This window comes from Rhizophagus irregularis, chromosome 9 (assembly GCF_026210795.1).
Source record: "Rhizophagus irregularis chromosome 9, complete sequence".
NCBI classification, from domain to species: Eukaryota; Fungi; Glomeromycota; class Glomeromycetes; order Glomerales; family Glomeraceae; genus Rhizophagus; species Rhizophagus irregularis.
In genome coordinates this window covers 4,586,267-4,614,052 of record NC_089437.1, presented here as the reverse complement: position 1 = coordinate 4,614,052, position 27,786 = coordinate 4,586,267, and the positions used below count along the sequence as shown (strand labels likewise).

Below are 27,786 nucleotides of genomic sequence, written 5' to 3'. Positions count from 1 at the left end.
GAATTAAAAATAAAACTGAAATCATAGAAATTCATTTGTATAAAAATTAGTCTATGTAACGAAAACTATTTTATTGGTTTAATTATTAATTGATAATGAAGTAAATGAAATATTTCGTAAATTAAGAATCTGTAAAACAAAATTTTAAACTAATATTTTAAACAAATATTACTTAACACGTAAACGTTTTGGCAATTGCATTGAGTCAATTTCATCATGTTCTTTAAAATATAAAAGTCTATTTTCATATTCAAGAATATCAATAATTGCAGACTTTCGTCCTTTTCCGGTACCACCATCCTTAGTTGTTCTTTTAAAAAAGTGAGAAACTTGTTGGTGGTTTTTTTTTTCCACCGCTGAGCAAGAAAATGCTGCTAACCCAAAATTATGATGAATACGCATCATTTCTGGAATATGGTACACTAATACATGCATATAAGGCGTGATATCACTTGCCTGATAAAAGTAATTAGAATCTAAGAATTGATGCAGCCACGCACGAGCATCATTAGAAAATTGCGTTGCATCAGTTTTAGAATCTTTCATTGCTTTATGAAGTAAATAAAATTTATCCCATAAACTTCGAATTTGAACTGCTCGTGAATATGGAAAAAGTTTAGACAAATCAAAATGTTGAAGTACAACTAATTTATCTTGTCCCATTAAAGAAGTATATTGCCAGTTAGTTGATCCTATCTCAAGCCAAAAATGAAATTTAACATCAATTCGTTTCATTTCTTCAATTATTACATTTCTTGCTCTTTCTCCCCAGGTATTTCTAGATCTGAGTTCATCAAGTACTAATCGCCAAAGAACATCTGTAATACGTAACATAATATGCAATTCGTCTGGCACCCAGTGTTGTAAAGGAATCATATCAAAAATTGCTGGTCGAATATGTCCCTTATAAAATGTATAATCTTCACGTACTTGATCCATGGTTTTACTGATTGTCCATTCATATGAGAAATCACCCTGTTGTTCTTTTGATACTTCACACCAAGGACAAAAATACCTACTATTTGCTGCATTTAATCCTAAACACATTGCAAGAAATTTCCAATCTGAAGAGAAATAAAGTTCAACCTTCCACTCTATATTCTGATTGTCTTTAAAACCTTCTTCTTTTAATTTTCTCAATTCCATAGCTAGTGATTTTAAAACATTATTTAAAGTTTCGTATTTTTCAACACCAGGATAGAGGACTATAGTGTAATGATTTTCAGGCCGATATAGATTATCAATATCATCAAGAATTGAACAAGTAATCATAACCTGTTTAACCTTCCGTCCAACGTTTCTCCCATCACCAGAGATTCGTAAATGTATTTTTGGATTCATTACATCTAAAATTTTCCTTTCAATAAGACCAGGTATTAGATATTTTAAAATATCAACAACATTTCGTCGTCCACCTTTTCCAATTGATTGTTGCATATTATGAACAATTTCAGCATCATTGATATGTATTTCCGAATTTACAAAATCATCAGATCCTGGCAATATATTTATCAGTGAAATTGGTATAATTTCATTCATTTCGCGTGTAATATCTCTTTTTTCTACAGAAACTTTCCATTCACGTGGCAAATCTTGACTAATTGAAGCCAAAGTTCGATATCCTTCGCGTGATACTTGACCTTTATCACATGCTTGAACGGCAGCTCTTGCTTTATGCTTTATTTCTTCAATATTTTCCTTATTTACACTAAGGTAAAAAGAATTATTTCCAATATCAAATTCAATAGATTTTAGACTAAGATTATCATCTGAATGACAATCTTTTGCCGTTACTTGATCAAATATTGTAGATATAGACTTTGCAATTTTTTTGGCTCGATTATTCTGCCCAGTTGAAGTTAAATTGTCGAATGATTTTAGGACTGTTCTTCGTTGATGAATATCTCTTGCTTGCTGAAGTATTTCTAAATGAAGTCCAAAAAAATGTGGTCCTGAATAGCGCGTTTTAATTTCTGGATTTAAGGCCTATTATAAAATTTTATATTTTACATTAATAAAATTTTTAGAATAGTTCTTTTAATATTAATTTCTGTTTATTACAATTACATACTTTAGCATATAAACATGCTGCATTTGAGCTTGATTTTTCTGACTTTACATGATATTGAAATTTATCTCCATAATATATCCAATAAACTGGATTTTTTTCCATATATTTAATCATACATCGAACTACTTGTCTTGTCTTAGGTTTTCTTAAACTTACTTTAACTTCATAATTATCTGGAATTCGAAAACCTTTTTGACCTTTTGTATATTTGAGATAAGTAGCATGTGGATAGTTTCCTTCTTTAATAATATCATAAGTATAACTTCGCTCACTATCAGAATATTGAATAATGGATTCTTTAGGATAATTATGAATTTCAACAGGTTTCTTTTTCTTAACTTGTTGATCTGTTTGAATAATTATGAATTTCAACAGGTTTTTTCTTTTAACTTTGTTGATCTGTTTGAAGTGGTAAAGAAATTTCGTTAGCTTCCATTTTTTTAAAAAAAAATTTTTAAAAAAAAATTTACGCGTGTATTAATATGTAATGATCGGCAGTTGTACCGAATATTAATTTTTTTGATAATCTTTATTTTCGTTAATGGTTGAGCAAAGACTTCGAAAAATGTAATACAAGAAAACTGCCAATTAAAAAATGTATACTATTTATAGCAAAACACCAGATCATAATTTTGTAATTTTTCACCCCAAAAAATTAGGGGACTTTTTTGATCAGCTGATATGAGTTTTATACATCCATTTTATTTTATATTATTATCACCGACATTACATTAATGTTTATAATGTTTGGGGATTGTTAATGATGTTTTCATATTATCATTTGCTTGTAAAATTTACTAAATTTATTCAATGTAATATCGTTATAAAATGCATAATTTTATAAAAAAATTAGAGCGTTTGCTAAGATTTATAACTATGTATAATTTAATATTATTATTAATAACTATGATTAAAGGATATGAAGTATCAGTACAGTATAAATAAAATAACTTACCGATAAAGAATCAACGATCTTATTTCCGCTCCTAGAAGGGATCGTTAATTTTTTGGTCATATTATCTAATTCTTTAACGGCGGACAAATTTTTTCCGTTCCACGAAACCTTAAAGGTTTCTCTTACGAAATCAACCAAGGTATTGAATCCTCCATTTCTTGTTAATTCTGAAATATTAACAGCTACAAGCTGTCGGCTTAAAATCTTTTGGACAAATTCTTCATCAACGTAATCTATAAGTTCCTTTTGAGATAAACTTCCAGTAGATGCTCTATAATTAAATTAATAATTAATACAAACAGCACTATTTGGTTAGCTACGAAACAATTAAATAAATACCTGTTTTTTCTTATTTCTTTAAATTCTTCTACAGAAGTTAAAATAATTTGGTTAAACTTATTTCTGAAATCGATAAAAAATTTTCGGGTTTTTTCGAGTAGCTTTTACTTCGTTCGAATGTATTTTTATTTTGAAAATTTTTGTTATCAACTCATCAAAAACTTCACCACGCGGACTTCTTGCACGTAAAAAAAGACACTTGACACTTTCGTCCCATAGACGAATTTTATCCTAAAATATTAAAAATACATTATTTAAAAGATTTAGACATAATAAAATCATGTTAATTTAATACTTACGTCCGTAATTTTACTGGATGATGAGATAGCAACATCCGTATTGTTCATTTCTAGGCCAATCTTAAAATTTCCGGATGGTCGACGAGCCAAGCAACTATTTCTAAATTTGACTTTGATTGAAATACTTCGGGTTTTTTATGATCTTCCGTCTTACTCTCATCATCATCATCATTATCATCATCATCATCATCATCATCATCATCATCATTACTTCTTTTTTCATTTACTACTATAACTTCTTTATCAGCAGATTCGGCAGCTTCTTTATTACTATTTTTACTTTTTTTCATCAACTGATTGGCTTTCTCAATGTCAATATCTCTTCTTTTTTCGTAATTTGTTTTCTTTTCGATCCTATTATACATATTTTTGGTATTTATTAATTATTCTTCTTACATATAACTATATAAGCAAAACTTACTATAAATTTACAAAAGAGTTATATCTACATACCTCCTTCAACTTCCATTTCTTGATTATCATCAGACGATTTATTAGGTAATTTACGTTTAGTCGTCATAATATAAAAAAAATATGAGCGAAAAAAAAGTGGAACAACCTTTTTGTTTAAAAGTAGGTGATATTTATCGAGAAAATATGAATGAATAAAAAATGTAGAGCAACTTTCTTGCTCAAAAAAGTAGATGATAAATATTGAATGAACAAAAAAAAGGGCGAGGTTATCAGTGATATAATTTTGAGATTTTAGCTATTGTAATTATGATTGTAGTATTTAATTGGAAAATATACGTGATCTTAATATCATTGTGTATCGTGTAGAATGCAGGATCAGTTAAAAATATCGGGAGATGGGAAAACTAAAAATTATGATTTCTAGAAGATCGAAAATTAAATTTAATTAATATAAATAAATTATTACAATATCGAATTTCATTCAGTGAAATTTTTTTTTACATGGAAGATTACCTCAAATCAATTTTACGGTTTCAAATTTATTATATTTTTCAGGCTATACGTGGAATGAGAAGAAAAAAAATAATGGAAAGGTGAGAAGAAAAATGATCGGTAGAAGAAAAGGAGTGAGAAGAAAAATGATCGGTAGAAGAAAAGGAGTGAGAAGAAAAATGATCGGTAGAAGAAAAGGAGTGAGAAGAAATTAATGGAATATTACGTTTTGAATTTCCATTTTTATGTGTGATACGATGACATGCAAGAAAAAAATTTATAAGATCCTGGTACTCTTCGACGGAAAAATAACTGAGCCAATGAACCATGTGATGATCCTATCTAACTAAGCCATATCTATTTAGTGTAAGCCTCTGGATTGATTACATAAAAAATAGATGGGATCTACAGTAGTAGACTTACAACGATATTTGAAAAATACCGATATATTGATTGAAATTGTGAAATTACTGATAGGAAAGAGTTTTAATACATATTGGTGTAATCAAATATCGGTATATAAAGTATCAACTATTCAAATAATACAAGTCATGTGCAACTAATCATTTGTTTAATTGTTCGATAATATTCCTAAAACGGAGTAAATTAAGATCGAATTAAGTTCGTTACGGTGTAAATTAAGGTTAGCTTAAAATTCAGTATAATTGTAATATATCATCGCAGTGTAATATGAAATATAATCAAGAAGGACATGCGTGATTTAAAATATTATATTTTATAATTATAAAGTATAAAGATAACATTTTAACTCATTTTTTATTAATAGAATTTGTTTATTTATTTTTATTTATATATATTAATTAATGCAGTATTACTATAATTATATTTTTAAAATAAATTGATAAATCAAAAAATTGAGTGTATTCAATGTTAAATAAATTAATTAAAGATGATTGCATTAGAACTAAAAAATTTAGGCAAGATCGTAAAAATAAACTCAAAGAAATCAAAAAAAAATATGTGTGTATTCAATGTTAAATAAATTAATTAAAGATGATTGCATTAGAACTAGACAAGATCGTAAAAATAAACTCAAAGAAATCAAAAAAAAATTATGTGTGTATTCATTGTTAAATAAATTAATTAAGGATGATTGCATTAGAACTAAAAAATTTAGACAAGATCGTAAAAATAAACTCAAAGAAATCAAAAAAAAATTATGTGTGTATTCAATGTTAAATAAATTAATTAAGGATGATTGCATTAGAACTAAAAAATTTAGACAAGATCGTAAAAATAAACTCAAAGAAATCATAATAAATTTATTATAAATATAGAGCCTTTTCTTGACATTTTCCCCATCAAACTAATAATATTTAATAATGGCAGCATTAAACTTAAACGCAAATCTTCCAGTATACATTCAATGGCCCGATGACGCTGCTTTGACCTTAATTCAGCGTCGTCGGGCCTATCAGCCCTTATTCACCACAACGAGGTTACACCTAACCAAAACCAATTATGGCGTGGAATTGCTCGTGATATACGAAACAACCACATATTCAGGCCAACTAGAAAACAATGTAGAGAGAAATGGAATGCGCTAAAGTCGGGGTACGAGAATTTAGAGAGATTAATAAACAGAAATCCTGAAGGATATCCCACTCGTACCCGACTTTGCATGACGAGAGATTCCACCAGGAACTCTCTGACGAGTTTTGGAGAGTGGAGCGTAAGTATTTATTATTTAACTGATTTTTTCATTAATTCATTGCATTTATATTAATACTTGCTTTGTTTTAAGCATTAGTCGGGCCGCCCGGAGAAATAGGATGGATCGTAGGACGTACGAGTATAGAGAGCGCAGGCGCTCGCTCCCGATCCCCCTACTACCACCGAGAGCGCAGGCGCTCTCGTTCTCGATCTCCTCACCACCGAGCGCAGGCGCTCTCGGTCTCGATCTCCCTACCACCGGGCGCGGGCGGCGCGCATCATTGATTTTTTATTTTTTATTTTATTATTTTAATATATTTTATTTTATTTTATTATTATGTTTTATTTTATTTTAATATTATGTTTTATTTTATTTTATTATTATATGTTTTATTTTATTATATGTTTTATTTTATTTAATTATTATTATGTTTATATTATTATATGTTTTATTTTATTTTATTATTATGTTTTATATTATTATATATTTTATTTTATTTTCTGATTCAATAAATGACTATTTTCGATAATATTATTTGTCATACCAATTGTCATTAACCGGTATAATTGACCCTAAATTTTGTGTAGCCAAATCGGCAGTAATTTAACCGAATTGATTACTTAATTGCATTTTTTTTGACGCACTAATAGTATTTAATAAATTTAGTTCTAATTGAATTTATAACAGATACTGTGGTAGTGGTACCACTGGTAATTATGTTCTAATTAAATTTGAATTATTTTAAATTGTTATAAAGATGAGAAGACGATATAGTCACAACAAGCCAATAGAGCCAATTCGAATTCGAAATCGGTTTTCTTACAGCAAACCTAATGAGACAACAGATTCTGACGAGAGAGTGGCAATTCGTTCGCCTGTACGTTCACCTGATAATGATAACGATGATATGGACTTTCAGTATGATCATAAAGATGATTTAAGTTTTCAAGACATTAATGATGACGATAATGCATATGGATCAATTAATCCTCAAACTACAATGATGAGATGATATTTTCGCAAGATAATGTCAATTCATCTGATACTGAAGAGGAAGAAGAAAGTGATAACGAATACAATTATGAAGAGGAGGAAGAGGAGGAAGATAATAATGAAAACAATGACGAAGAGGAGGAGGATGAAGGTAATAATGATGATAATAATAATCAAGTGGAAGAGGAACGTAATAACGATGAAGAGGAACGTAATTAACGATGAAGAGGAACGTAATAACGATGAAGAAGGAACGTAATAATAACGAAGAGGAACGTAATAACGAAGAGGAATCATAAACGTTGAAGCGTTAGATGAAGACAAGATACCGTTATGCAATGGTCGGTTTGCACCGTGCTTTGATAATTATACACTACGGCATTATTTTGCTGGCTTCAGAAACATAATGTTTCTACGAAAGCATATGAAGATCTTGTCGATATCATTCGCAATTCTCAATTTGAACCTACCCATGTGGTAAAAAATATCCGAAGATTCAATCATGGAGAAAACGTCTTACTCTCTTACCAATAATAACAAAGTCTATTAAAATTTCACCAAAAAAACTCCATCAACTCCATGAGGATCAAAACTTTCGTATCAACTCTCAATTAGTGAAATTATATGGCGTGTTCTTAATAATCCGATGCTAATGAAGCATATGTATTTTGGACCCGGCATTAATTCTGAAGAAAAATCAGAATTTTGGCATGGAAATTTATGGGGGGAATCCCCACTTTTTGGCAACACGAAATATTAATATCAGAAGGTTATAAATTAATACACTTTGATACAATTATAATTTATTATCATTGATAATATTTATTAAAGTTATTTATTTTTAATAAATAGTATTGTACCGATCTGGTGATTTTGTTTACTATCATGATGATAATGGTCAAAAAAAACTTGGAAGATTAAGATCAATTTTAAAAAATCATGATGGATATTATCAGTTACGAATTCAAAAAATTTTGGAATATAGTGATTTACCCGGAAATTTAAAAGGGTTACCAAGACAACGTCGTTCTATTACCGGTGAAGTATGGTTACAAGACGAACCATTTTTAATTATAATGACTTCTCAAATTTTAGAAAAAGTAACTATATTGATGATGTTTTAACATCGAAAATATTCCTGATGGTTCATTGCGGATTAGTGAAATAATTTATAAATGTAATGACCGTTAGCACGTTCGTAATGTAAAGCTTTCATACCTACATCCATCTGATTACATTTCTATTAGAAATCCACCATCATCATCTATGCCAATCTATAAGCTGTTTTTAGATCTTTATTATGATGATTTTGGTATATTTAGAAATGTATACCATTCTCTAGGTGGTGTTTATGTACAGTTTGGAAATATGCCAGCACATCAAAGAAAGCTAATAAAGAACCATTTTGTTATTGGGTTTATCCCATTTGGAGGAAAATTTGACGAATTTATGATACCATTCATTTCAGAAATGAAGGAATTAGAGAAAGGAAAGGTGATGACTGTCCAAGGACAAGATGCATGGATAATTGCTGGTTTAGGCGTTGTTACGGCAGATTTACCTCAAGGTAACGATATGACAGGAGTACTTAAGGTATTTTTTCAACTTAGTTAATAATATAATAATATAATTTTATGACAACTATTAAAATTGTTTAAAAAATAAATTTAGACATAATGCAAATAAGGGTTGTCGTACTTGTAAAACTACTAAAGAATCATTGAGTGCTCACAATCAGGGATATCGTAACAACATTACGTTATCATCATATTACAGACGAAGAAATCTTAAAAATTTCTCGTAGACTATAATGTCAAGAAGAGATCAACTTTGTACGGAATATGGTTTACGATCATTACCTAGTATTTTAGATAAATTAAAAAGGAAAGAACATTTACAGACGCCGCAGGATGTTTATCATGCGACTGCAGGAAAGATTGGGCGGTACTAAAATTAACTTGTGAATTATTTTCACGAGAGAAGGAAGATAATTTTATCGAAATTTGGAAAAATTTTGAAATTCCAAAAAAGATGGTCTCGCTTACCAAATCCGATTACTCACTACAATAGTTTTATGATGTCGGATTTACTTAGATTAGCTATGATTATGCCATTTTTGTTAAACCAGTTTTTAAAAGAATCAAGTATCAAACGTAATGAAACAGCCATGATTCAACAAAGGAATTGATGCATTTCGAGTTAGTTCATTCCAAAAATTATTATATCTTGTTGGATACATGTTGCAAAAACTATGAAAGCGGTTTTTAACAAGAAATTTACGTCGAGATAAGCATGAGGAATTGCAACAATGTCTTGAAGAAGAGTTTTCAATCCTTCCAAAGGTATAGTTACAAATTTGATATTGAAATGTGGAATAATTTCAAATAATTAACAATATTTTACTTTTTATAGGTTTTTGTAAATTTTGTTAATTTACCAAACATACACGTTAATATGCATCTTTTGATGCACTGCTAAAACCTTTGGAACACTTATTAATACCCAAGTTGGTATAAAAGAAATGGTCCATCGTATTTTTAAGGGGATGGTACCAAAAACTAATTGCAAAAACATAGATTTAGATTTATTAAAGCGTTACAATACTTTATTTGCAATTCGACATTTAGCAGATGGTGGTATTGATCCAAGATTTAATAGATCTTGTACTGGATTTACAAATTCAAATTTTGGACAATTATTTTTAAATTGGTATGTTACAGAAGATAAATATTCAACTGAAGCAACTGAACAAGTTCAAGACGATGATGATGATACAAAAAGTAAGTATTTTATTGCATATAATAGTACATGTTTGATATTTATATTTACTAATCTTTTAATTTAGTTATATCTCCAGTAAACTTTATTTCCAATATTTCATTAAAAAAAAGAATGCCAAAGCATAACGTGATAAACTTCTTTTAACTTTACATAATTTTAAAACTGAATTGTTTTTATCTTATGTGGATATAAAGTTTGAGGCAGCACTATAAACTCTTCAATTAGTTGGTACAAATTTGCATCATATATGATTGAAGAAGAAAATGGTATCCTTTCAAAAGTTCACCTACATCTCGATGATTTTATCGCAATTTATGAAGAAGATCATGAAGAATCTTATGCAATAATCAAAGGTATCTTTCAACATAAGGGTAACAATAACAAATATTATGCATTTATTGTTGTAGATTGGTTTGAAGATCTTATGGTTGAACATTCAGTATTAAAATGTCCACTTTACCGTCTCCAAGCAACAGGAGATAAATGGAGACGTATTTTTCCAATTACTGTAATAGATAATGTTCAAAAAGTACATTTTATTCATAATTGTAATTCAGAAAGGTGCCAACTACCAAATCATGATACTACAAATAGAATTTGGATAAAAAATAATTTTTATTTTACAGCCATATAATTATATTAATTATATAAATATAATAAAATAATTATTTTAATTTGTATCGTATAAAATTTTAACCAATAAAATCATATGCATGATGTAATAATAAATTAAAATTAACCAATTAAAATCACTTTAATTACATGCATGTGATATCATGCATGTGATATCTAAAAATAGCTAAAATTCGCGTTTATTAATGAGATTTTTTTTGTTTATTTTCAAAAATACGCTTTTCTCTTGTCTTTTATATTAATACTTTACGGTATTTTAGTTCGTCTCTTTTTAAAGTATACTTTAATTATCTTTTTACAATATTAACAATACTTTGGGACACTTTAGTTTATATATTCAACGTAGTAAGACACCCACATACGAAAAGCAAGAATAAAAGCAAGAATAAAGAAAAGAAAATGTACCCGCCACTCACATACGAAAGAAAAGAATAAAAGAAAGGAAAAATGTACCCACCTACCCACATACAAAAGAGAAAAAAGCCGTTTTTTAAATAAATAGTGGAGCTGTTAAGCAAGGTATGAAAATAGGATATACGCGTATTTTTCATATTTTTTTTACAATATGTTGTGGTTTGAGTATTTTTTTGTTAGACTGTGGTATAAATGTGAATATATTTTTCAACGGCCATGTATCTATTGCTTGTTAAATATATTTGCAATTTCTTTGTTAGACTGTGGTATTACAATATGAAGTGTGAATATATTTTTCAACGGCCATGTATCTATTGCTTGTTAAATATATTTGCAATTTCTTTTGTAATATTTGCTTTAGCCTGGAAGAAAATGTTGTAAAATAGGGCTGGATATTTATGGCATTTTCCGCCTTCCAATTACTTTGTCCGGGGGTAGCCTGACAATTTGTCGTTGTCCGTCAGTCGTAGCAACCAGCATTTTTTTACAATATTATGATTTTAAGAAACAAAACACTTTCAAAAAAATTTAAAGAAAGAACTAACTTAAAAATATTATCATTTTTATTATTCTTTACAAAATCCCGGAATTACCTGCTCTAACTATTATCCCAAGGTTATGTATTAAATTTTAAATATATTTTACAAAGAGTACATTTTATTAATCATGATTGTTTTTTTTATTTTTTATATATATATATATATATATTTTAAAATTGAAAATGACGTATCCATCCACTCACATACGAGAAGAAAAGAATAAAAAAGAGAAGAAAAGAATAAAAAAGAGAAGAAAAGAATAAAAAAGAGAAGAAAAGAATAAAAAAGAGAAGAAAAGAATAAAAAAGAGAAGAAAAGAATAAAAAAAAGGAAGAAAAGAAACGTACTCCACTCACCCATAATAATCCACTAATAAAAAATTATTATTATTAATGTATAATAAATAATAAACATATATTACAATAAAAATATTTTTGTGATATTAATTCGGTGTTAATATAATATCATTACGATGTAGTTACGATATTAAATAAATGTAAAACATTTTTTGTAATATTAATTCGATATTAATATGATATTATTATGATGTAGTTACGATATCAAATAAAATTGTAATATTAATTCAATGTTAATACGACATCACTACGATGTGGCTACGATATCAAATAGATGTAAAATATTTTTAATATTTTTGCAATATTAATTCGATGTTAATATGATATCACTACGATATGGCTACGATGTGGTTACGATATCAAATAAAATGTCAAATATTTTGCAATATTAATTCGATGTTAATATGATATCACTACGATGTGGTTACGATATCAAATAAAATGTCAAATATTTTGTAATATTAATTCAATATTAATACGACATCACTACGATGTGGTTACGATATCAAATAGATAAAATATTTTTGAATATTAATTCGATGTTAATATGATATCAATACGATGTGATTACGATATCAAATAAAATGTCAAATATTTTGTAATATTAATTCAATGTTAATACGACATCACTACGATGTGGTTACGATATCAAATAGATGTAAAATATTTTTGCAATATTAATTCGATGTTAATATGATATCACTACGATGTGGTTACGATATCAAATAAAATGTCAAATATTTTGTAATATTAATTCAATGTTAATACGACATGGTTACGATATCAAATAAATGTCAAATATTTTTGTAATATTAATTCAATGTTAATACGACATGGTTACGATATCAAATAAATGTCAAATATTTTTGTAATATTAATTCAATGTTAATACGACATCACTACGATGTGATTACGTGATAATATTTACATCGCATAATGATCGCTGCGATATCGCAGAGATATCGAACTAATCAATGTCGAATAAATATAGTTACGACTAACTTAACGACGTCGAATCTATTTTTTATCAAAATATCGTAATGATATCGTAATGATATCATTGCAATATCTAATCAATATCGATTGTAAACTCCAAGTTTCAGCAAAGTATAACCGGCTGCCCATCAACAACTGTGGAAGATTCAATTGTATAAACTTTAGTAGACCATATTGGATCAGTTGCACGTCTCCTACCTTGGTAATCTGAGTTATCAAGTAAGTATCTCACAAGAGAACCAGCTGGTAAACGTATTTCTTCTGCACCTACAGGTCTATCCTTCCGAATTTTTGAAGGTAGTGCATACACTTGATCTTTCTGGATTGCCTCAACTGGAGACATACCTAGCAGACGAGTATTAGAATTATTTAGCTCATTCACAATATCAGAAAGGTTCTTAACCCAGGCAGTATTCACACCTTCTGTAAGGAGTTCCTTTGCATCCTGTATTTTGAAAAGTCTCTCTGCTAAAGTTCAATTATACCGTTCAACAATAGCCTGACTCTTATGAGTAGTACCCACCCGAATACGCACACCTTTTTCATCCATTAATCGGATAACTTCATCCTTAAATTCTGATCCCCCATCTACTTGTAAAACTCTTGGCCAAATAAGCGGGCAGTCTGCTTTACTATAAATCTTTTTAAATGCCTTAGCAACACGTGCAGAGCTGCGATCTTCTAGAGGTACTGAAGCTTTATATCGGCTAGCAACATCTACAATATTTAGACAGTATTTATACAGCTTTCTATCTACAGTATCATAGGGCATATATAAGATATCTGCTTGATGATACATATTTGGTCGAGTAATCTTATTAAAAGAAACCTGTGGAACATACTTGGGTATAGGTGAGTGTATTTGCCATATAGCCTGTTTATGCAACCACTCTGTAATATCAGATATGTTAAAATCATGGCCCTCAGCTTGCACTTTAGCCCAAAGTTTTTCAGGAGTACGATAATATCCACATGGATGGTAATAGATTTGTTGAAGGATATAATTTTGTTCGATTTGTTTATTAAATGTAGGGTCTATAAAAATCTGTGGAACTGGCAATGGAAGATACATCATTAAAGACACAGATTACAAAGCTTGCACATACATTGCAATCACAAGAGCAATATATAAAATACCTGTATGGTGTAATTGAGAATCATGAATCTGAGATAGAAGAACTTAGGCAAAAAAATGCTGAGTTGCGTGCAAAGCTTAAGAAAGCATTAGAAACGGCATCACTAAAGGAGGAAGGGCTTCAAGCATTAGAACGTCAGCTGATTGAAGTTGATACTCTAAATATTCAACTTAAAGATCGAATAAAAGAACTTGCTAATAGACAACGGAAAAACATGGCAGCAATTCCTCCTGACCCTATTACAGAAATCTTAAATAATCGGACAACTATAGCAAATAGTGTAGCTGGTATTCGTATTCACCTTGATCGTACAACTATAGCAGCACACCCTCATATAAATCATTTATTTAACACTGCAAATGATAGTCTTGATGCCATTATCCGATATGCTAATGAGTTGCGAAATATTATAGAAGATCAAGATAATATGGAGGATAGACTTGAAGGTTTGTTAGATGATGCACGTAACCGTGAAGAATATCTTAGACATGAACTTAATAATACACGTGCTACTATACTGAGAACAAGACGTACCTATGAGGATGCATATGCAAATGAAGTGCGTCATCGCCAACATTGGGAAGTCCTTGCACAAAATACTCAGATCCAATTGGCTAACATCCAGGCTCAATATGCTAACAGTCAAATTCAACTAGCTAATGTCCAGAGAGAACGTGATGAGAGTAGAAGAAATGCTCATAGATTATTACAGCGCTATAATACTGAAACAGAACGAAGTAGAAGGCGGGCTAATGGTATCATTCAGCAAGCTCGAGCATGGAGAGGGCAATTTTTAAACTGTCGTAATCATGGTCAAAATTTGCAAAATCAGGTCAATAATTTGAATCAACAGATTCTAGCATTACAAAATAACCCTCCGGTAATACAACAACCGATAATGGCAGGATATGCACCTAAAAAATTTAGAGGAGCATCTGGTGAAGATCCAGAACTTTGGCTTCAAGAATTCAGGCAATGGTGTGAGTCTGCTGGACTTGATCCTGCTGCTAATGCTAGAACTCGTGTTAGGATTCATGGGGTCTTTGAGACTTTACTTGAAGATGATGCTAGAGATTGGTATGAAACACATATCAAAGGAAAAAATTGGGAATGTGTAAATCTTCTGGATAATACTGGTGTGGCCAATCTTGCTGCTTTTAATGCTTTGAATAATGGCGCTATACAGGCTGTAGCGGCGAATCAATTTCGTGGAGGGGCTAATGTATTACATGGACAAGCAGCTGCAGTTAATACTATTACTGGTGCTAATTTTATACCTGATCATACTGTATGGGATGAAGATTGGTCAATAGTCGAGGGTCGTCCTACTGATATAGCTGTTAATAATCCTAATGCTAATAATGGAGGTACAATTGTGGCTCCTGGAATACGTATTGGACAATTAATATATCGTTTTAAGCATTACTTCCCTACTATAACATCTGAAAAGTCTAAGCTTGCATTTAATGCTATTGTTCAGGGGTAGTGATACTGTAAGCCGATTCTATTCTAAATTACGAAGAATGGTTAGACTTGCATATCCAACTCTTCCAGAGGTAAATCAGAATGAATTAGTACGGCAACAGTTCTTAAATGGTCTTTCCAGTGAAAATAAGTTGGATGCGCGACGTATTGGTTTAGAAAATTCAGTTGCATCTATTCTGAATAAATTGGAAGAAGTTGAGAAATACAGGACAGATATGCCACCTACTCCTATAGTTACATATCAAGGTCCAACTTTAGCGGATATTGAGAATCTTATAAATTCTAAAATTCCTATGACTACGGCTAGATCATCTGCAGTACCAGTACCATCTTCTAGTCCATTTTCAAGTCCTCAAAATGATACATCATTTCAGAGATTACTTGCTTTAGCATATAAATTAGGTCTTCCAAGAGATATCGATATAAGTAAAGTAACCCTTAGTGATCTTGAAATATTTATTGATACAGAACTTAATAAAAATTTACCATCTGACCATATTTACCGTGGTAATCAGGTATTTGGTATAAGTTCAGGTACACGCAAACCAAAGAAATCAAAGAAATGCTCGAAGTTGTGGTAAATCTGGTCATACTAAGAGTTCCTGTCCAAAATCTAAGAAGGGAAAGAGGAAAACAAATTATGCACGTGACTCCTCTGATTCCTCTAACTCTTCTGACGCCTCTGACTCCTCTGACTCCTCTGATAGTGATTCAGACTCTAGACATGCCTGCTATGGATTAAAAAAAAAGCCTACAGAAAGGAAACGTGTAGATAAAAAGCCTACTGATAAGAAAAAATCACAACTTGAAAGGCAGCGTATTATCTTTGAGGTTTTTATACAACTCTTAAAGCTTCTGGTTCAATCCTTCGTTAATGCTGTACCAAAAGAGACTGTTATATCTGCTTACAATGCTCTGAATGCTGAATTCATTAATTATAAAGAACCAGTACTCAGTCAGCTTAAAGGAGAACCCTCAATAAAAACACGTGAAAAAGTTTGGGATAATGTTAAGGACCTTTTCACATCTATCCTTCATCCTATGATTTCAGTTGTAACTAATAGTATGGCTGCAAATTTAATCCGTAAAAATGATGATGTTATATGTAATAATGACTTATGGTCTTCTATAGCAGGTATTGGAATTGTTAACCGCAAGTCTGCTAGTGATGTAGTCACTATTAAGACCAAAGTAGTCGCACCTGAGAGTGAAAAATCTTTAGTTATTCCTACGACAATTTTCGATACTGGTTCTGATAGTTCTCTGATATCTAACAATATTGTAAAGCGCCTAAATCTTGACGTTGATAGAAGTAATGCTCCTGACCTTAGTGGTGTTGCAACAAAATCTGATACTATTGGGACAGTATATGGTCTTGGTATTCTTGTATATGATGGGGAGAACTCTAAAAAAATTGAAGATGACTTCATAGTTGTTAAGAGTGATAAGGACTTTTTATTGCTAGGTGTACCTTGGATTGATCGTGCTAATGTCATTCTAGATTTCCAAAATCGGCAACTGACCATCCCTCTATCATCACGTAAAAAAATTACCATTCCAATTTCTCTACATAAACGGAAAACTAACGTGACTTCCTTGCAGATGGATACTATCGACTTAAAAAAAATTCACACTCTCGAGGAAGATTAACCTGTCATCTATGTGGAGCAAGTTTTGACTTTCCCTCTAAGTTAAAGCGTCATCTTGCTAGGAAAAATCCATGTGTTTCCCAAACTTCTGCAGCAATAATGGGTAGTGGCGGGCAGTGACAAGGCAGTGCCCAAATTTTTTCGGCAGTGACGGGCAGTAACAGGGTAGTTCCCAAATTTTTTTGGCAGTGACGGGCAGTAACAGGGCAGTGCCCAAATGTTTTGGCAGTGATTAGCCTTTACAAATATTACATTTGCCATGTTACTCTGATTTCTAGGTCTTTACGGGTTTCTATGAGTTTTTCAATGGCATTTCTATTTTTAAAATATCGACTATATCTGATATCTAGCTTTTGAAGGTTTGGTAATATATGCAGGATTTCACTTAGCAAATCTCTAACGTCACCTTTTCCACCATAGTATTGATAATCTATTATGCTAAGTTCCTGGATATTGGGGCAAGCTTGTAGCATTTTTACAATACAGATAGGCCATAATAATACTCCATCCATATTAAGCTTTCTGATATATTTTCCACATACTGTCCCTGGTTTTGTGAGATGTTTGTACATTTGGAACTCCTTAATATTATAGAGGTTATAAAGGTCTGTTTCACCCCATAGGAGAGAGTTTGCTACTACAGCCCATTTTCGACACACTAATGCATAATTGCAAAGATAATGCCAACGGGAGTAAGTACCTTCGTATGAAGTTTTGAATATCTTTTCTAAAAGTTCGAAAGGTAAGCTATTGTTTGTCGTAGTATCTCATATGAGATATTGATGAAGAAGTTTTATTTAATTAGATTTTTTCTTAGGATAAAATAATTTGAACATTTCTTTTCTATCGAATAGAAAAAACCAGACATGCTTACTTTTAGTGAACTTACTCCATCTCTTACTGTTACTGAATTTAAGATCAATGTTGAAGGGCTTGATTACACCGTGCTTGGTCATAAGCTTGAACCTACTAAGGATGTTATTGCCATTAATAGCAACTTTATTCATAAAGCTTTTGAGGGTTATGAACAGTACTTGTCTAAACCAAAAGGTGAGAGGCGATGCAGACGAAGTACACCCCTGACAATCCATTAAATAGACGGCGACGTACGGGGGATGGTAGCACTTTTAATGCATGCATTGAGTTTGTTATCATCTTAGCTGATACTGTACATACTATTCGTTATTTTCCTAAATCTGGTAGTATACAAGTTTTCAGGTCTTTTGATCCTGTTGCTATCTTCTTACGTTACCTTTCTGAATGTTCCCTACCTGAATTTTCTTCTGTAGAACTTGTGGGTGAAAATAAGGCTCTCCTGCGCAATTATAAATTTGTGATTAATATTGGGGGTGATAAGTTTATTAATCTTTCTACCTTAGCATATGCTTTAGAATCTATAGATGGTATTCGTGAGATTCTTCCCTTTCCGATAAAGTATATTAAGAATGTTGCAGGTGATATTCATTCTAAAATTGCTATAATCTTTACTTCAAAGATTCGGGTACATATCTGGCCTAAATCTGGTAAGGTTAATATATTTGGCACTAAGACTGAATTGGATGCTGATATGGTTTATAAGTTCTTACAGAAGTTGTTTTCTAATCCATATAATTTTGGAGATTTTATTTGTGATGCACCTATTCCAGATTGCGAGAGGTAAAAAAATGGTTTCACTGAAAACTAGAAACCCTCTATTTGTAAAATCCAGCAATCGCATTCATGACTTCTTGTTGGCATAAGACATTCGTCACATAGAGTTATAGCCAACTCATTTTTTAGCCTATCCAGCTGACTCTCGGTGGTTGGTGCAAGATTTTGGTAGTATTCATTGAATTCATTCTGCTCTTCTTCATTTATGTCTTCATCTATATCTTCATCTGTGTCTTCATCCATATCTTCATCTCCTTTTATATGATAGATGCTGAATTCATTTCTATATTCATCATTAGGATTTGTGAATATTCTTTGTATATTGTAATCTATAATGTTGAATGTTGTAGGTTTCTTTTTTGATAATATTTCTACTAAGTCTAATAATGCATATGCTAATTCTTTATCCTCTGAGAAGTTCTTAATGATATCTGAAAATCTTTCATATATTGCCATCTCATCTGGTAGAATAGAATATCTTATTCGTGATAAAAGTGATGGATGTATCCATATATCATCACCTTCTAACATCTCATCAAATATTTCTACTAGCTCTTCTAATCCAGATACTAACATACTTTCTTTGCTAAATTCGGAATCTAAAGCTTTTAAATATGCTATATCTAAATACCACATTATTTCCTTTACCCATTCTTCTATGTTGAGTTCAAACTGGCCTAGTATACGTCTTAGTAATGGTCTGTATTGTGACATCTTGTAAGTCTTTTATATGTGAATCTTTTATTCAATTACATTTTTTCTCGGTATAAGGGAAATTGCTTGCCTTGCTATTCCGCTCTATTGACTCCATGGCTGGTTTCCTGGATGGGTTAATATTCCTTACCTTTTTTGGCTCCGTTGGCTTTAAAATCCTATTTCTTGTTCGGTTGGGGGTAAGTAGGTGAAAATATTAATAAATGATTTAGATTATGAAATAAGTAGGTAAAAATATAAAAAAGGTGATTTAGGTTATAAAATATGTAGCATATAAGTAGGTGAAAATATTAATAAACGGTTTAGATTATGAGATAAGTAGGTGAGCCAGAATTGGGGTTTTCATACTACTTCTTAGACCAACCAAGGTGTTCGTGCACAGAACAGGTAGCATGGCTATGGGGTTCGATTCCCTACTCCTTGGGTCCTGGTTGGTGATCCTGGTAGTTGATACCCACCATAAGGGGTGATCTGGACAGATGCCTGCTACTTCCTGTACTGAGGTGGTCGTCACAAAGTATACCTTTCTGGGGTAAACAACTGTACTATCGGTGCTAGGTAATCGCGGGCTGTAGTGGCCTTTGAGTGAGACTTAGTACCTAAAATGGTAGTATGGAAGGGTACTAGATGGTTGATGTTACCTGTCGAAAGTCCTCCATGAAAGTAGATGCTCTCTAAAGGTCGTTAAATAAATTGAGTATCAGTATCATGCAATGGGTATAGGATGAGTAGGCGGCGTGTACCTAGCTTCAGATCGGCCTAAAATGGCCCGATGGGGGATGTCTTCTATAGTGGTGCTGTTACCTGAGGAATTAAGTACTCGGTATAATGGTTGCCCATTGAAGATGATAGGACGCAGGCCCGAGATTAGTCTCATAAGAGGCAATGGGTGGTCTGGCCGTAAACACTTGCAAAGGAAAAGGATAAAACTACCACCATTCGATTCGTCTCAGTGAGACGATTCATAACAAGTATGATACATCTTTGTACGATTATTAGATGCCAAGTTATTTAATATATTCTTTATATAACTGTGATTATAAACGGTTCTTTTTAATATAAGATTTTTGAGGATAGGTGTGATAGTGACTATAGATAGATTGTGACTATATAGGATAGATTTTACACTGGTCAAAATTAATGCTATCGGGTACATATTGGGTACCTGATATGTGTACAATATATGTGATATATATGTATGATATTTAACAATACTACACATATCGGGTACCCGATAAGTGTAGTAGAAATGTAGAAAATCGGTGACATATATTGCAAACATCATATATACATCTTACATATATCGGGTAGTTAAATATTGGTCACATATTATAGACTTATTGGGTACCCAATATATTATGATATATATCATATATATATTATACAGATATCATACAGATATCAGACAGATAGATATAGAATCACTGGTCAAAATTGTGGTAAACTTGGGTACATATCGGATACCTGATATGTGTACAATAAATGTGAAATATGTGTATGATATTTAACAATACTACATATATCAGGTACCTGATATATGTAGTAGAAATATAGAAAATCAGTGACATATATTATAAACATCATATACATATCGGGTAGTCAATTGTCAGGTACCCGGTATATTATAGTAAAATATCGGATAGATATTATACACTTGTACAATATTTATTTTATGCAATAATATAAATACTAATAAATCCATAATTTAAATTCAATTATAATATTAATTTATTTAATAGTACTAAAAGTTTTATTATTTTTAATTAATAATAAAAAATTACAAAAAAATAAAATTACAAAAAAGTATATAAAAATTATTCTAGCCATATAAATAATTAGAATTATGTATATCTGTTATCTACAAATAATGTGTTCGGTTATTTGCTGCTTATTTTTATCTTTTTAATATTTAAAAGAAAGAAATAGAAATAGTAAAGTATATTAGTAATAATAAAGATATTAGTATAAATATTGTTAAACGAATTTGTAAAAGAAAAGGAATGATATTAGAAATGTTAATAAAAGAAAAGAAACATAAAAAATGGTTAGTAATAGAAAATGTTAGTATATTTAGTAGTAAAATATATTAGTAAAAACAAACATTAGTAGGTTAAAAAAAAGAAAAGAAGTATTAAAAATATTAATAATTTAAATAAAAATTAGTAAAAAATATACCTTTATATTTATTTCACCTTTTTTTGAAGTTTGCTATTAAATATATTAATTTATTTTTTTAATAAAATAAAAAAATAAATATTTAAATTACCTTGATATGCGTTACTTCCATATTCTTCTAAAAATACATGATTAGATTTTCTTTTTCTTAAAATTACTATATATAAACCAATTTAAACTTTGATTAAATTTTTCTAAAAGAATGTTTAGATTACCTTGACATCTTTTGATTTAGATTTTTTTTTCTTGAATTCGCAGATATAGAATTACCATCTTTATGTATAGTATCAAAAAATGTCCGCTCTTGATGTGGAAGATACTTAGGAACCACCTCGTCTCCCAATTAATGAGACCTTAAGTCAGAGGAGGCTGGCCTATCAGGTACAAGTACCCTACAACTTCATCCCTAAGTAGTCAAAAATCTTGGGTGGTTCCAGACCACAGCGTACTACATGATTAGTCTTTGGACATGTTGGGATTTGATAAGTGAGAGAAAAAATAACTCCAGCGCCAGCATTTGTAAAGAATAATAAAATAATATTTTTAAATTAGTTCTTTCTTTAAATTTTTGAAAAAATTTTGTTTCTTAAAATCATAATATTGTAAAAAAATGCTGGTTGCTACAACTGACGGATAACGACAAATTGTCAGGCTACCCCCGGACAAAGTAATTGGAAGGCAGAAAATGTCATAAAATATCCAGCCCTATTTCATAACATTTTCCTCCAGGCTAAAGCAAATATTACAAAAGAAATTGTAAATATATTTAACAAGCAATAGATACATGGCCGTTGAAAAATATATTTACACTTCATATTGTAATACCACAGTCTAACAAAGAAAGACAAGAAATTGCAAATATATTTAACAAGCAATAGATACATGGCCGTTGAAAAATATATTCACACTTATACCACAAAAAAAGACTCAAACCACAACATATTGTAAAGAAAATATGAAAAATACGTGTATATCCTATTTTCATACCTTGCTTAATAGCTCTACTATTATTTAAAAGCAGCTTTTCTCTTTTTTGTATGTGGGTAGTTGCGTACATTTTTTTTTCTTTTATTCTCTTCTTTTGTATGTGAATGGTAGGTACATTTCGTGAATAGATATGTCTTACTATGTTGAATATATAAACTAAAGTGGTAAAGTATTGTTAATATTGTAAAAGATAATTAAAGTATACTTGAATAAAAGAAAAAGAAGTGACAAACAAAAATACTGTAAAGAAAAGTATAGTATTTTTAATAAGAAAGAAAAGTGTATCTTTGAAAATAAACAAAAAAAATCACGCATTAGTAAACACAAAATTTATCTATTTTTAGATATCATATGCATATAATCAAAATGATCTTAATTGGTTTATATTATTACATTATGCATAAAGATCAATGTGATTTTATTGGTTAATTTTAACCTTACAATAAAACTAAAAAATATTTAACTGATCATTACACATACACATATTTTTATTTATCAATTTATTTGAAACATGTTAATAATATCTAAATAAAAAATTCTATAAATAAAAAATATAGAATTAATATTTTTGTTATAGCAATAATTGTAATTATATATTTTTGCTATTCATCGATTGTAAAACAAAGCAATTATATTTAAGAGGTATTTTTCTTTAAAAAAAATGTAATATTTTAAGTCATATTCCTTAATTATATTACAATTATACCTATATTAGTATATCGGTATATGAATATCAGTATATTAAATATCGCTATGTCAACTGAAGACAATACGAATTTCATGTGTAGTTAATTTTATAAGTTTGTTATCAATCATTTGTCTAATTGTTCGATACTATTCTAAAATGGCGTAAATTAAAATCGAATTAAGTTCCAGTATAATGATATATTTGACCAGTTATATCAAATGAAAGAATTCATATATGCTGCATGTGATGGGATGTACATGTTGACTAATTAGACTAACTAATTTTAGTTTCAGGTTTAAACTATTAAGAAATGTTTCAGTCAACTATGTTTCACGCTTTTTATCGTTTGTATAATTTATTGTAAAATACGTATTCAATCCAGAATTAATCTATAAATTAAATTTTCTATTTAACAATTAAAATAATGCAAAAGTAATAATAAAAAAAGCAATAAAGTGAAATTTCAATTCTTTATCTAAAATATGAATAAATTTAATTATTCGCCAATCAACCCTTCTATAATTCTTTAATATTCTTTAATAAGTACAGCTAAATTAAATGAATCATAATTTTAATAATAAAAATTTAGAATAAAAAAAAAATAAATAAATAAAAATTAAATTAAAAAAGTTTATAAAATAATAAAATATAATGATTAAGTCGCATGGGAGGAAATAATCGTCCCCAAGAACATAAAATGATTACTCCTATTACTTTAGACTTAATCAAAAATTCTTTTTAGACTGTTCTTTTATTTTGTGACTAAGTAAATTACTTTATCAAATTTCAATTCAGGAGTCAAAGTACCTACCATGAATTACTTGAAAAATAATTCAGAAATTTACCCTATCAAACATAAACAGCAAAACAATCTTCAAAGAAAATTTCGTATTTCTAATTTTATTTATGATTTCTATTCCAAAAGATCTTCATGTCTTAAACCTCTTCGTCCTTTTATCAAATCTAAAATAATTTACAAATTAGATATTTATTTATTTAAAAAAAAAACAAACAATAAAAATATATATTTACCATCTTTGTATCTTCTTTTATCTGTTGAATTTTCTGATGATTCCTCCTCAATTTGAAATTGTTGTGCTTTTTTAAGTAAAATTCGTTTTGGATTATGACCTTGAGAATTATAAAGATCTTGTATTTTAATGATTGTATCATTATCATTATTTTTATGAAAATCCTCAAATTTTTTAGATAAAAAATTCGCATGCACAAAATAAACTATACTGAATCTTATCCCTCTAATAATCGGAAGGTTGCCATGTAATAGCAAATAAGAAGGAAATGCAACAATTTGTCCTGGTTTTAATTTTACCAGGATTTGAAGTTGAGGAAAACATAATTCGCCTCCCTCAAAATCTCCCAAAGCTACCAAAAAACAAAGTCCATTTGGATCATCATTACTATCCCAATGGTAATTACTGATTACGTTAAAATTAATAGCTATTGTGGGAAAAATTCCAAAAGTTCTCGGTACAAATGGTCCTATTGTTAACTTGCTTAGTTTTGTATAATAATGTTCATAATATTTGTTAACAAATCTGTTTACACTATTTGATATTGGTTGTAGTGCAAAAAGTAGATCGTTAACACAATTCTGATGATCAATATTATGAGAGCTGGCAGTATCAGAAGTAGTATATGGAAGATCACCATAACTAATGAAAGCTCCAAATCGTTCAGCAAGATTTTTCCAAAAACTTCTACTTCGATGGATTGGATTGTCCAACATATGAAAATAATAACTATTTATGGCTTTGGTTGCTTCAATGACAGCATTAAAATCATCAAGTCCATCCAGATGAACCAAAGTTTTACCACAACCATCAACAATACATTCAGAATTTGTTACATAACGAAAGTTCTTAATATTATTATCTTGTGCTGATACAATCATTTTTTTTATTTATAGTTGATTTTTTTTCTCAATTTCTAAAATTTCTTTGGATATTTCCAAAACTTTAGAATTTCGAATTTCAGCAGCATGTGAAAGTCTCTTCCATTGTGATTTAAGATGTTGATGTACATCACTTTTACTAATTGGCTTTTTTAATTCCAACCATTGACCAAATTTAATCCACATATCATTATTATTGTTCATTAATTGATCATTAGTTGATTCAGTAATACTTTTAGCAAGATTATAAAATTCTAAAGGAATTTCAGGAATGTCATTATTATTTTTAGATTGTCTTGATTCCCTTATTAAGCATTCAATTAATAAATCCATTACTGAAATATCTTTCATAATTGAAATTGTTGTTACATTAGAAGATATTCGGCAAAAAGCGCAAAGCGGAACACTTGACCATTCATTTTTCATATATCGAACTATATCTGAGGTACTTAAATCTCTGGAACCTCCTTGAGTTCGATGCTTAAATTATACAATATAGATTATTTTATTTATATTTTATATTTTATGACATATCAAAGATAATATATACCTGCAAAGGATTAAATATTATGTTTGTTTTTACTTCAACAGGCGAGGAGGAACTAACAGATGAGGAACTAACATCATCTTGAGTTTGTTGCTTAATTATAAATTAAAAAAAAATTTGTCTCGTTAAATTACTTATTTATATAAGTATTAGATCTAGTAGTATATAAATGGATCATCATCCTGATTCATTTATATATTAAACTAGATCAGTAAATCATCCAGTTTATAAATGATAATATCATATACCTCTATAAGATCAAAAGCTATTGTTTGAGAAGAAGAATTCGTATCTTGAACTTGCTGTTTAATTATAAAATTCTGATATTAGATTATAGTGGAATTGTTTATATTTTTAGAAGTAAAATGAAAAGTACCATAGATGTCTTTTGTAATCGTTTCTTTGCATTGTATTTGGTATGTCTTGAACGTTTCATCTTTTTCTTAAAAGAAGCTAAGTAAGTCTAAAGTAAAGGATAAATCCAAGGAACAAAATCAAGATAACAAACCCAAAGAATAAAATCAAAAGACAAACTAAAGAATAAAATCAAGGTAAAATAAAATAAAGTTAATAAGGAACAGAACAAAGAAGTTAAAATAAATGAAAATAATAAATTTACATGTTTTAAAATCAACTGGAAGACTGAAATATCATAAAAAAAGAAACATTAAAAGAATAAAATGCAAGAAATAGAAGGATTGGAGCGAAAAAAACTTACTGTGTGAACGTTCTTAATAAAAATAAATAAATATCGCCACCGGTCTAATAATGAGGTACTAGTCATACTCAATATGTCACTGATTTGCAATATTGATATCTAGGCTTGGCGCAGATCGGTTACATAAGAACACAGTATGAGATTATTCTAACCATATATCCTAATTTACATATTTATAAGTATACTTCTCATTTTCAAATGCCGTAATATTACGGCACAATGCCGAATTGCGTATTGACGCAACGTAATTCATTTATACTGACATAATTACATCAGGAAGTCACGGGAAAAATGTTCATCAAATGTACATCGGCCACTTGATGTACATCATAAAGAAATGCTGACCTGCAATGTACTACCGATGTCACAATATTTGATGTTCATCGCCAATTCAAAATGTTCATTACCCATACATTACGATGTACATTATTTTAAAGATAATAAACATCATATCAATATTTTACTATTATTTATATATGTTAATATAACGATGCTAAATATTATTGAATAACAAATTATTTTATTAAATTACACTATATTAAACAATCTATATACATTAAATTACACTATAACAATCTATATACTAAAGTCTATTAAATTAACTCAATACTCTGGGACAAAGAAAAGTTTCGAAGTTATTCTTCGAAACTTACCAATCTTCGTGTCCAGGAAATACAACCTATGATAAAAAGATAAAAGTATTAATAAAAAAAAATTAATTTAATTAAAAAGTTTCGAAGTGAAACTTCGAAACTTACCAATCCGTTAAGATTCGTATATACTTACGAATCTTGGTTCCTTCTTTCGGTTCTTTGGAAACCCACCCAAATCTATGAAAAAAGAAAAGGAACGGTTAGTAACCGTTCATAATATTAAAAAAAAGAAAAAAAAACCAAGATTCGGAATACTTACGAATCTTGGTTCCATTCGTCGGATGTCTACCCGAACCTATAAAAGAAAGAAAGGAACGGTTAGTAAACCGTTCCATAAAATAAAAAAATAAATAAATAAACCAAGATAAGAATCTTGGTTCTAACAAAATCACCTTCCTCTATCCCCCTTTCTACGCGTCCTACAAAAAAAAATAATTAAAGAAACGTTAGTTCGTTTCTCATATTTAAAATAAAAAAATCCCTCCTTTTCCCGTTCTTACTACCTTAAAGTAGTC

At 29.7% G+C, this 27,786-nt stretch overlaps 10 protein-coding genes across 10 annotated transcripts; 5 read left to right on the top strand and 5 right to left on the bottom strand.

Annotated features, from left to right (window-relative positions):
- Positions 1-168: 168 nt before the first annotated feature.
- OCT59_030065 (uncharacterized protein) lies at positions 169-2,507 on the bottom strand (the record flags this gene model as incomplete). The annotated part of the gene is made up of 3 exons (XM_066146417.1): positions 169-1,986; positions 2,072-2,418; positions 2,462-2,507. 3 exons carry the CDS (start codon positions 2,505-2,507, stop codon positions 169-171), a joined length of 2,211 nt encoding a protein of 736 aa, XP_065995063.1.
- A 432-nt stretch (positions 2,508-2,939) lies between these two features.
- Positions 2,940-4,184, bottom strand: OCT59_030064 (uncharacterized protein; the record flags this gene model as incomplete). The annotated part of the gene is made up of 7 exons (XM_066146416.1): positions 2,940-2,945; positions 3,027-3,297; positions 3,366-3,393; positions 3,533-3,596; positions 3,665-3,724; positions 3,790-4,018; positions 4,114-4,184. The coding sequence occupies 7 exons, from the start codon at positions 4,182-4,184 to the stop codon at positions 2,940-2,942; spliced, it is 729 nt and encodes a 242-aa protein (XP_065995062.1).
- A 1,729-nt stretch (positions 4,185-5,913) lies between these two features.
- OCT59_030063 (uncharacterized protein) lies at positions 5,914-6,138 on the top strand (the record flags this gene model as incomplete). The annotated part of the gene is made up of 1 exon (XM_066146415.1): positions 5,914-6,138. One exon carries the CDS (start codon positions 5,914-5,916, stop codon positions 6,136-6,138), a length of 225 nt encoding a protein of 74 aa, XP_065995061.1.
- An 864-nt stretch (positions 6,139-7,002) lies between these two features.
- Positions 7,003-8,362, top strand: OCT59_030062 (uncharacterized protein; the record flags this gene model as incomplete). Its single annotated transcript, XM_066146414.1, has 3 exons — positions 7,003-7,186; positions 7,270-7,449; positions 8,091-8,362. The coding sequence occupies 3 exons, from the start codon at positions 7,003-7,005 to the stop codon at positions 8,360-8,362; spliced, it is 636 nt and encodes a 211-aa protein (XP_065995060.1).
- Positions 8,363-14,016: 5,654 nt separating this feature from the next.
- On the top strand, positions 14,017-15,579 carry OCT59_030061 (uncharacterized protein; the record flags this gene model as incomplete). Its single annotated transcript, XM_066146412.1, has 1 exon — positions 14,017-15,579. One exon carries the CDS (start codon positions 14,017-14,019, stop codon positions 15,577-15,579), a length of 1,563 nt encoding a protein of 520 aa, XP_065995059.1.
- Positions 15,580-15,616: 37 nt separating this feature from the next.
- On the top strand, positions 15,617-17,228 carry OCT59_030060 (uncharacterized protein; the record flags this gene model as incomplete). The annotated part of the gene is made up of 2 exons (XM_066146411.1): positions 15,617-16,093; positions 16,197-17,228. The coding sequence occupies 2 exons, from the start codon at positions 15,617-15,619 to the stop codon at positions 17,226-17,228; spliced, it is 1,509 nt and encodes a 502-aa protein (XP_065995058.1).
- Positions 17,229-17,475: 247 nt separating this feature from the next.
- OCT59_030059 (uncharacterized protein) lies at positions 17,476-17,799 on the bottom strand (the record flags this gene model as incomplete). Its single annotated transcript, XM_066146410.1, has 1 exon — positions 17,476-17,799. One exon carries the CDS (start codon positions 17,797-17,799, stop codon positions 17,476-17,478), a length of 324 nt encoding a protein of 107 aa, XP_065995057.1.
- A 294-nt stretch (positions 17,800-18,093) lies between these two features.
- OCT59_030058 (uncharacterized protein) lies at positions 18,094-18,887 on the top strand (the record flags this gene model as incomplete). Its single annotated transcript, XM_066146409.1, has 2 exons — positions 18,094-18,277; positions 18,388-18,887. The coding sequence occupies 2 exons, from the start codon at positions 18,094-18,096 to the stop codon at positions 18,885-18,887; spliced, it is 684 nt and encodes a 227-aa protein (XP_065995056.1).
- Positions 18,888-18,907: 20 nt separating this feature from the next.
- Positions 18,908-19,591, bottom strand: OCT59_030057 (uncharacterized protein; the record flags this gene model as incomplete). The annotated part of the gene is made up of 1 exon (XM_066146408.1): positions 18,908-19,591. One exon carries the CDS (start codon positions 19,589-19,591, stop codon positions 18,908-18,910), a length of 684 nt encoding a protein of 227 aa, XP_065995055.1.
- Positions 19,592-23,782: 4,191 nt separating this feature from the next.
- Positions 23,783-26,279, bottom strand: OCT59_030056 (uncharacterized protein; the record flags this gene model as incomplete). The annotated part of the gene is made up of 6 exons (XM_066146407.1): positions 23,783-24,404; positions 24,474-25,320; positions 25,417-25,833; positions 25,904-25,993; positions 26,149-26,202; positions 26,277-26,279. The coding sequence occupies 6 exons, from the start codon at positions 26,277-26,279 to the stop codon at positions 24,355-24,357; spliced, it is 1,461 nt and encodes a 486-aa protein (XP_065995054.1). The 3' UTR covers positions 23,783-24,354.
- Positions 26,280-27,786: the final 1,507 nt, after the last annotated feature.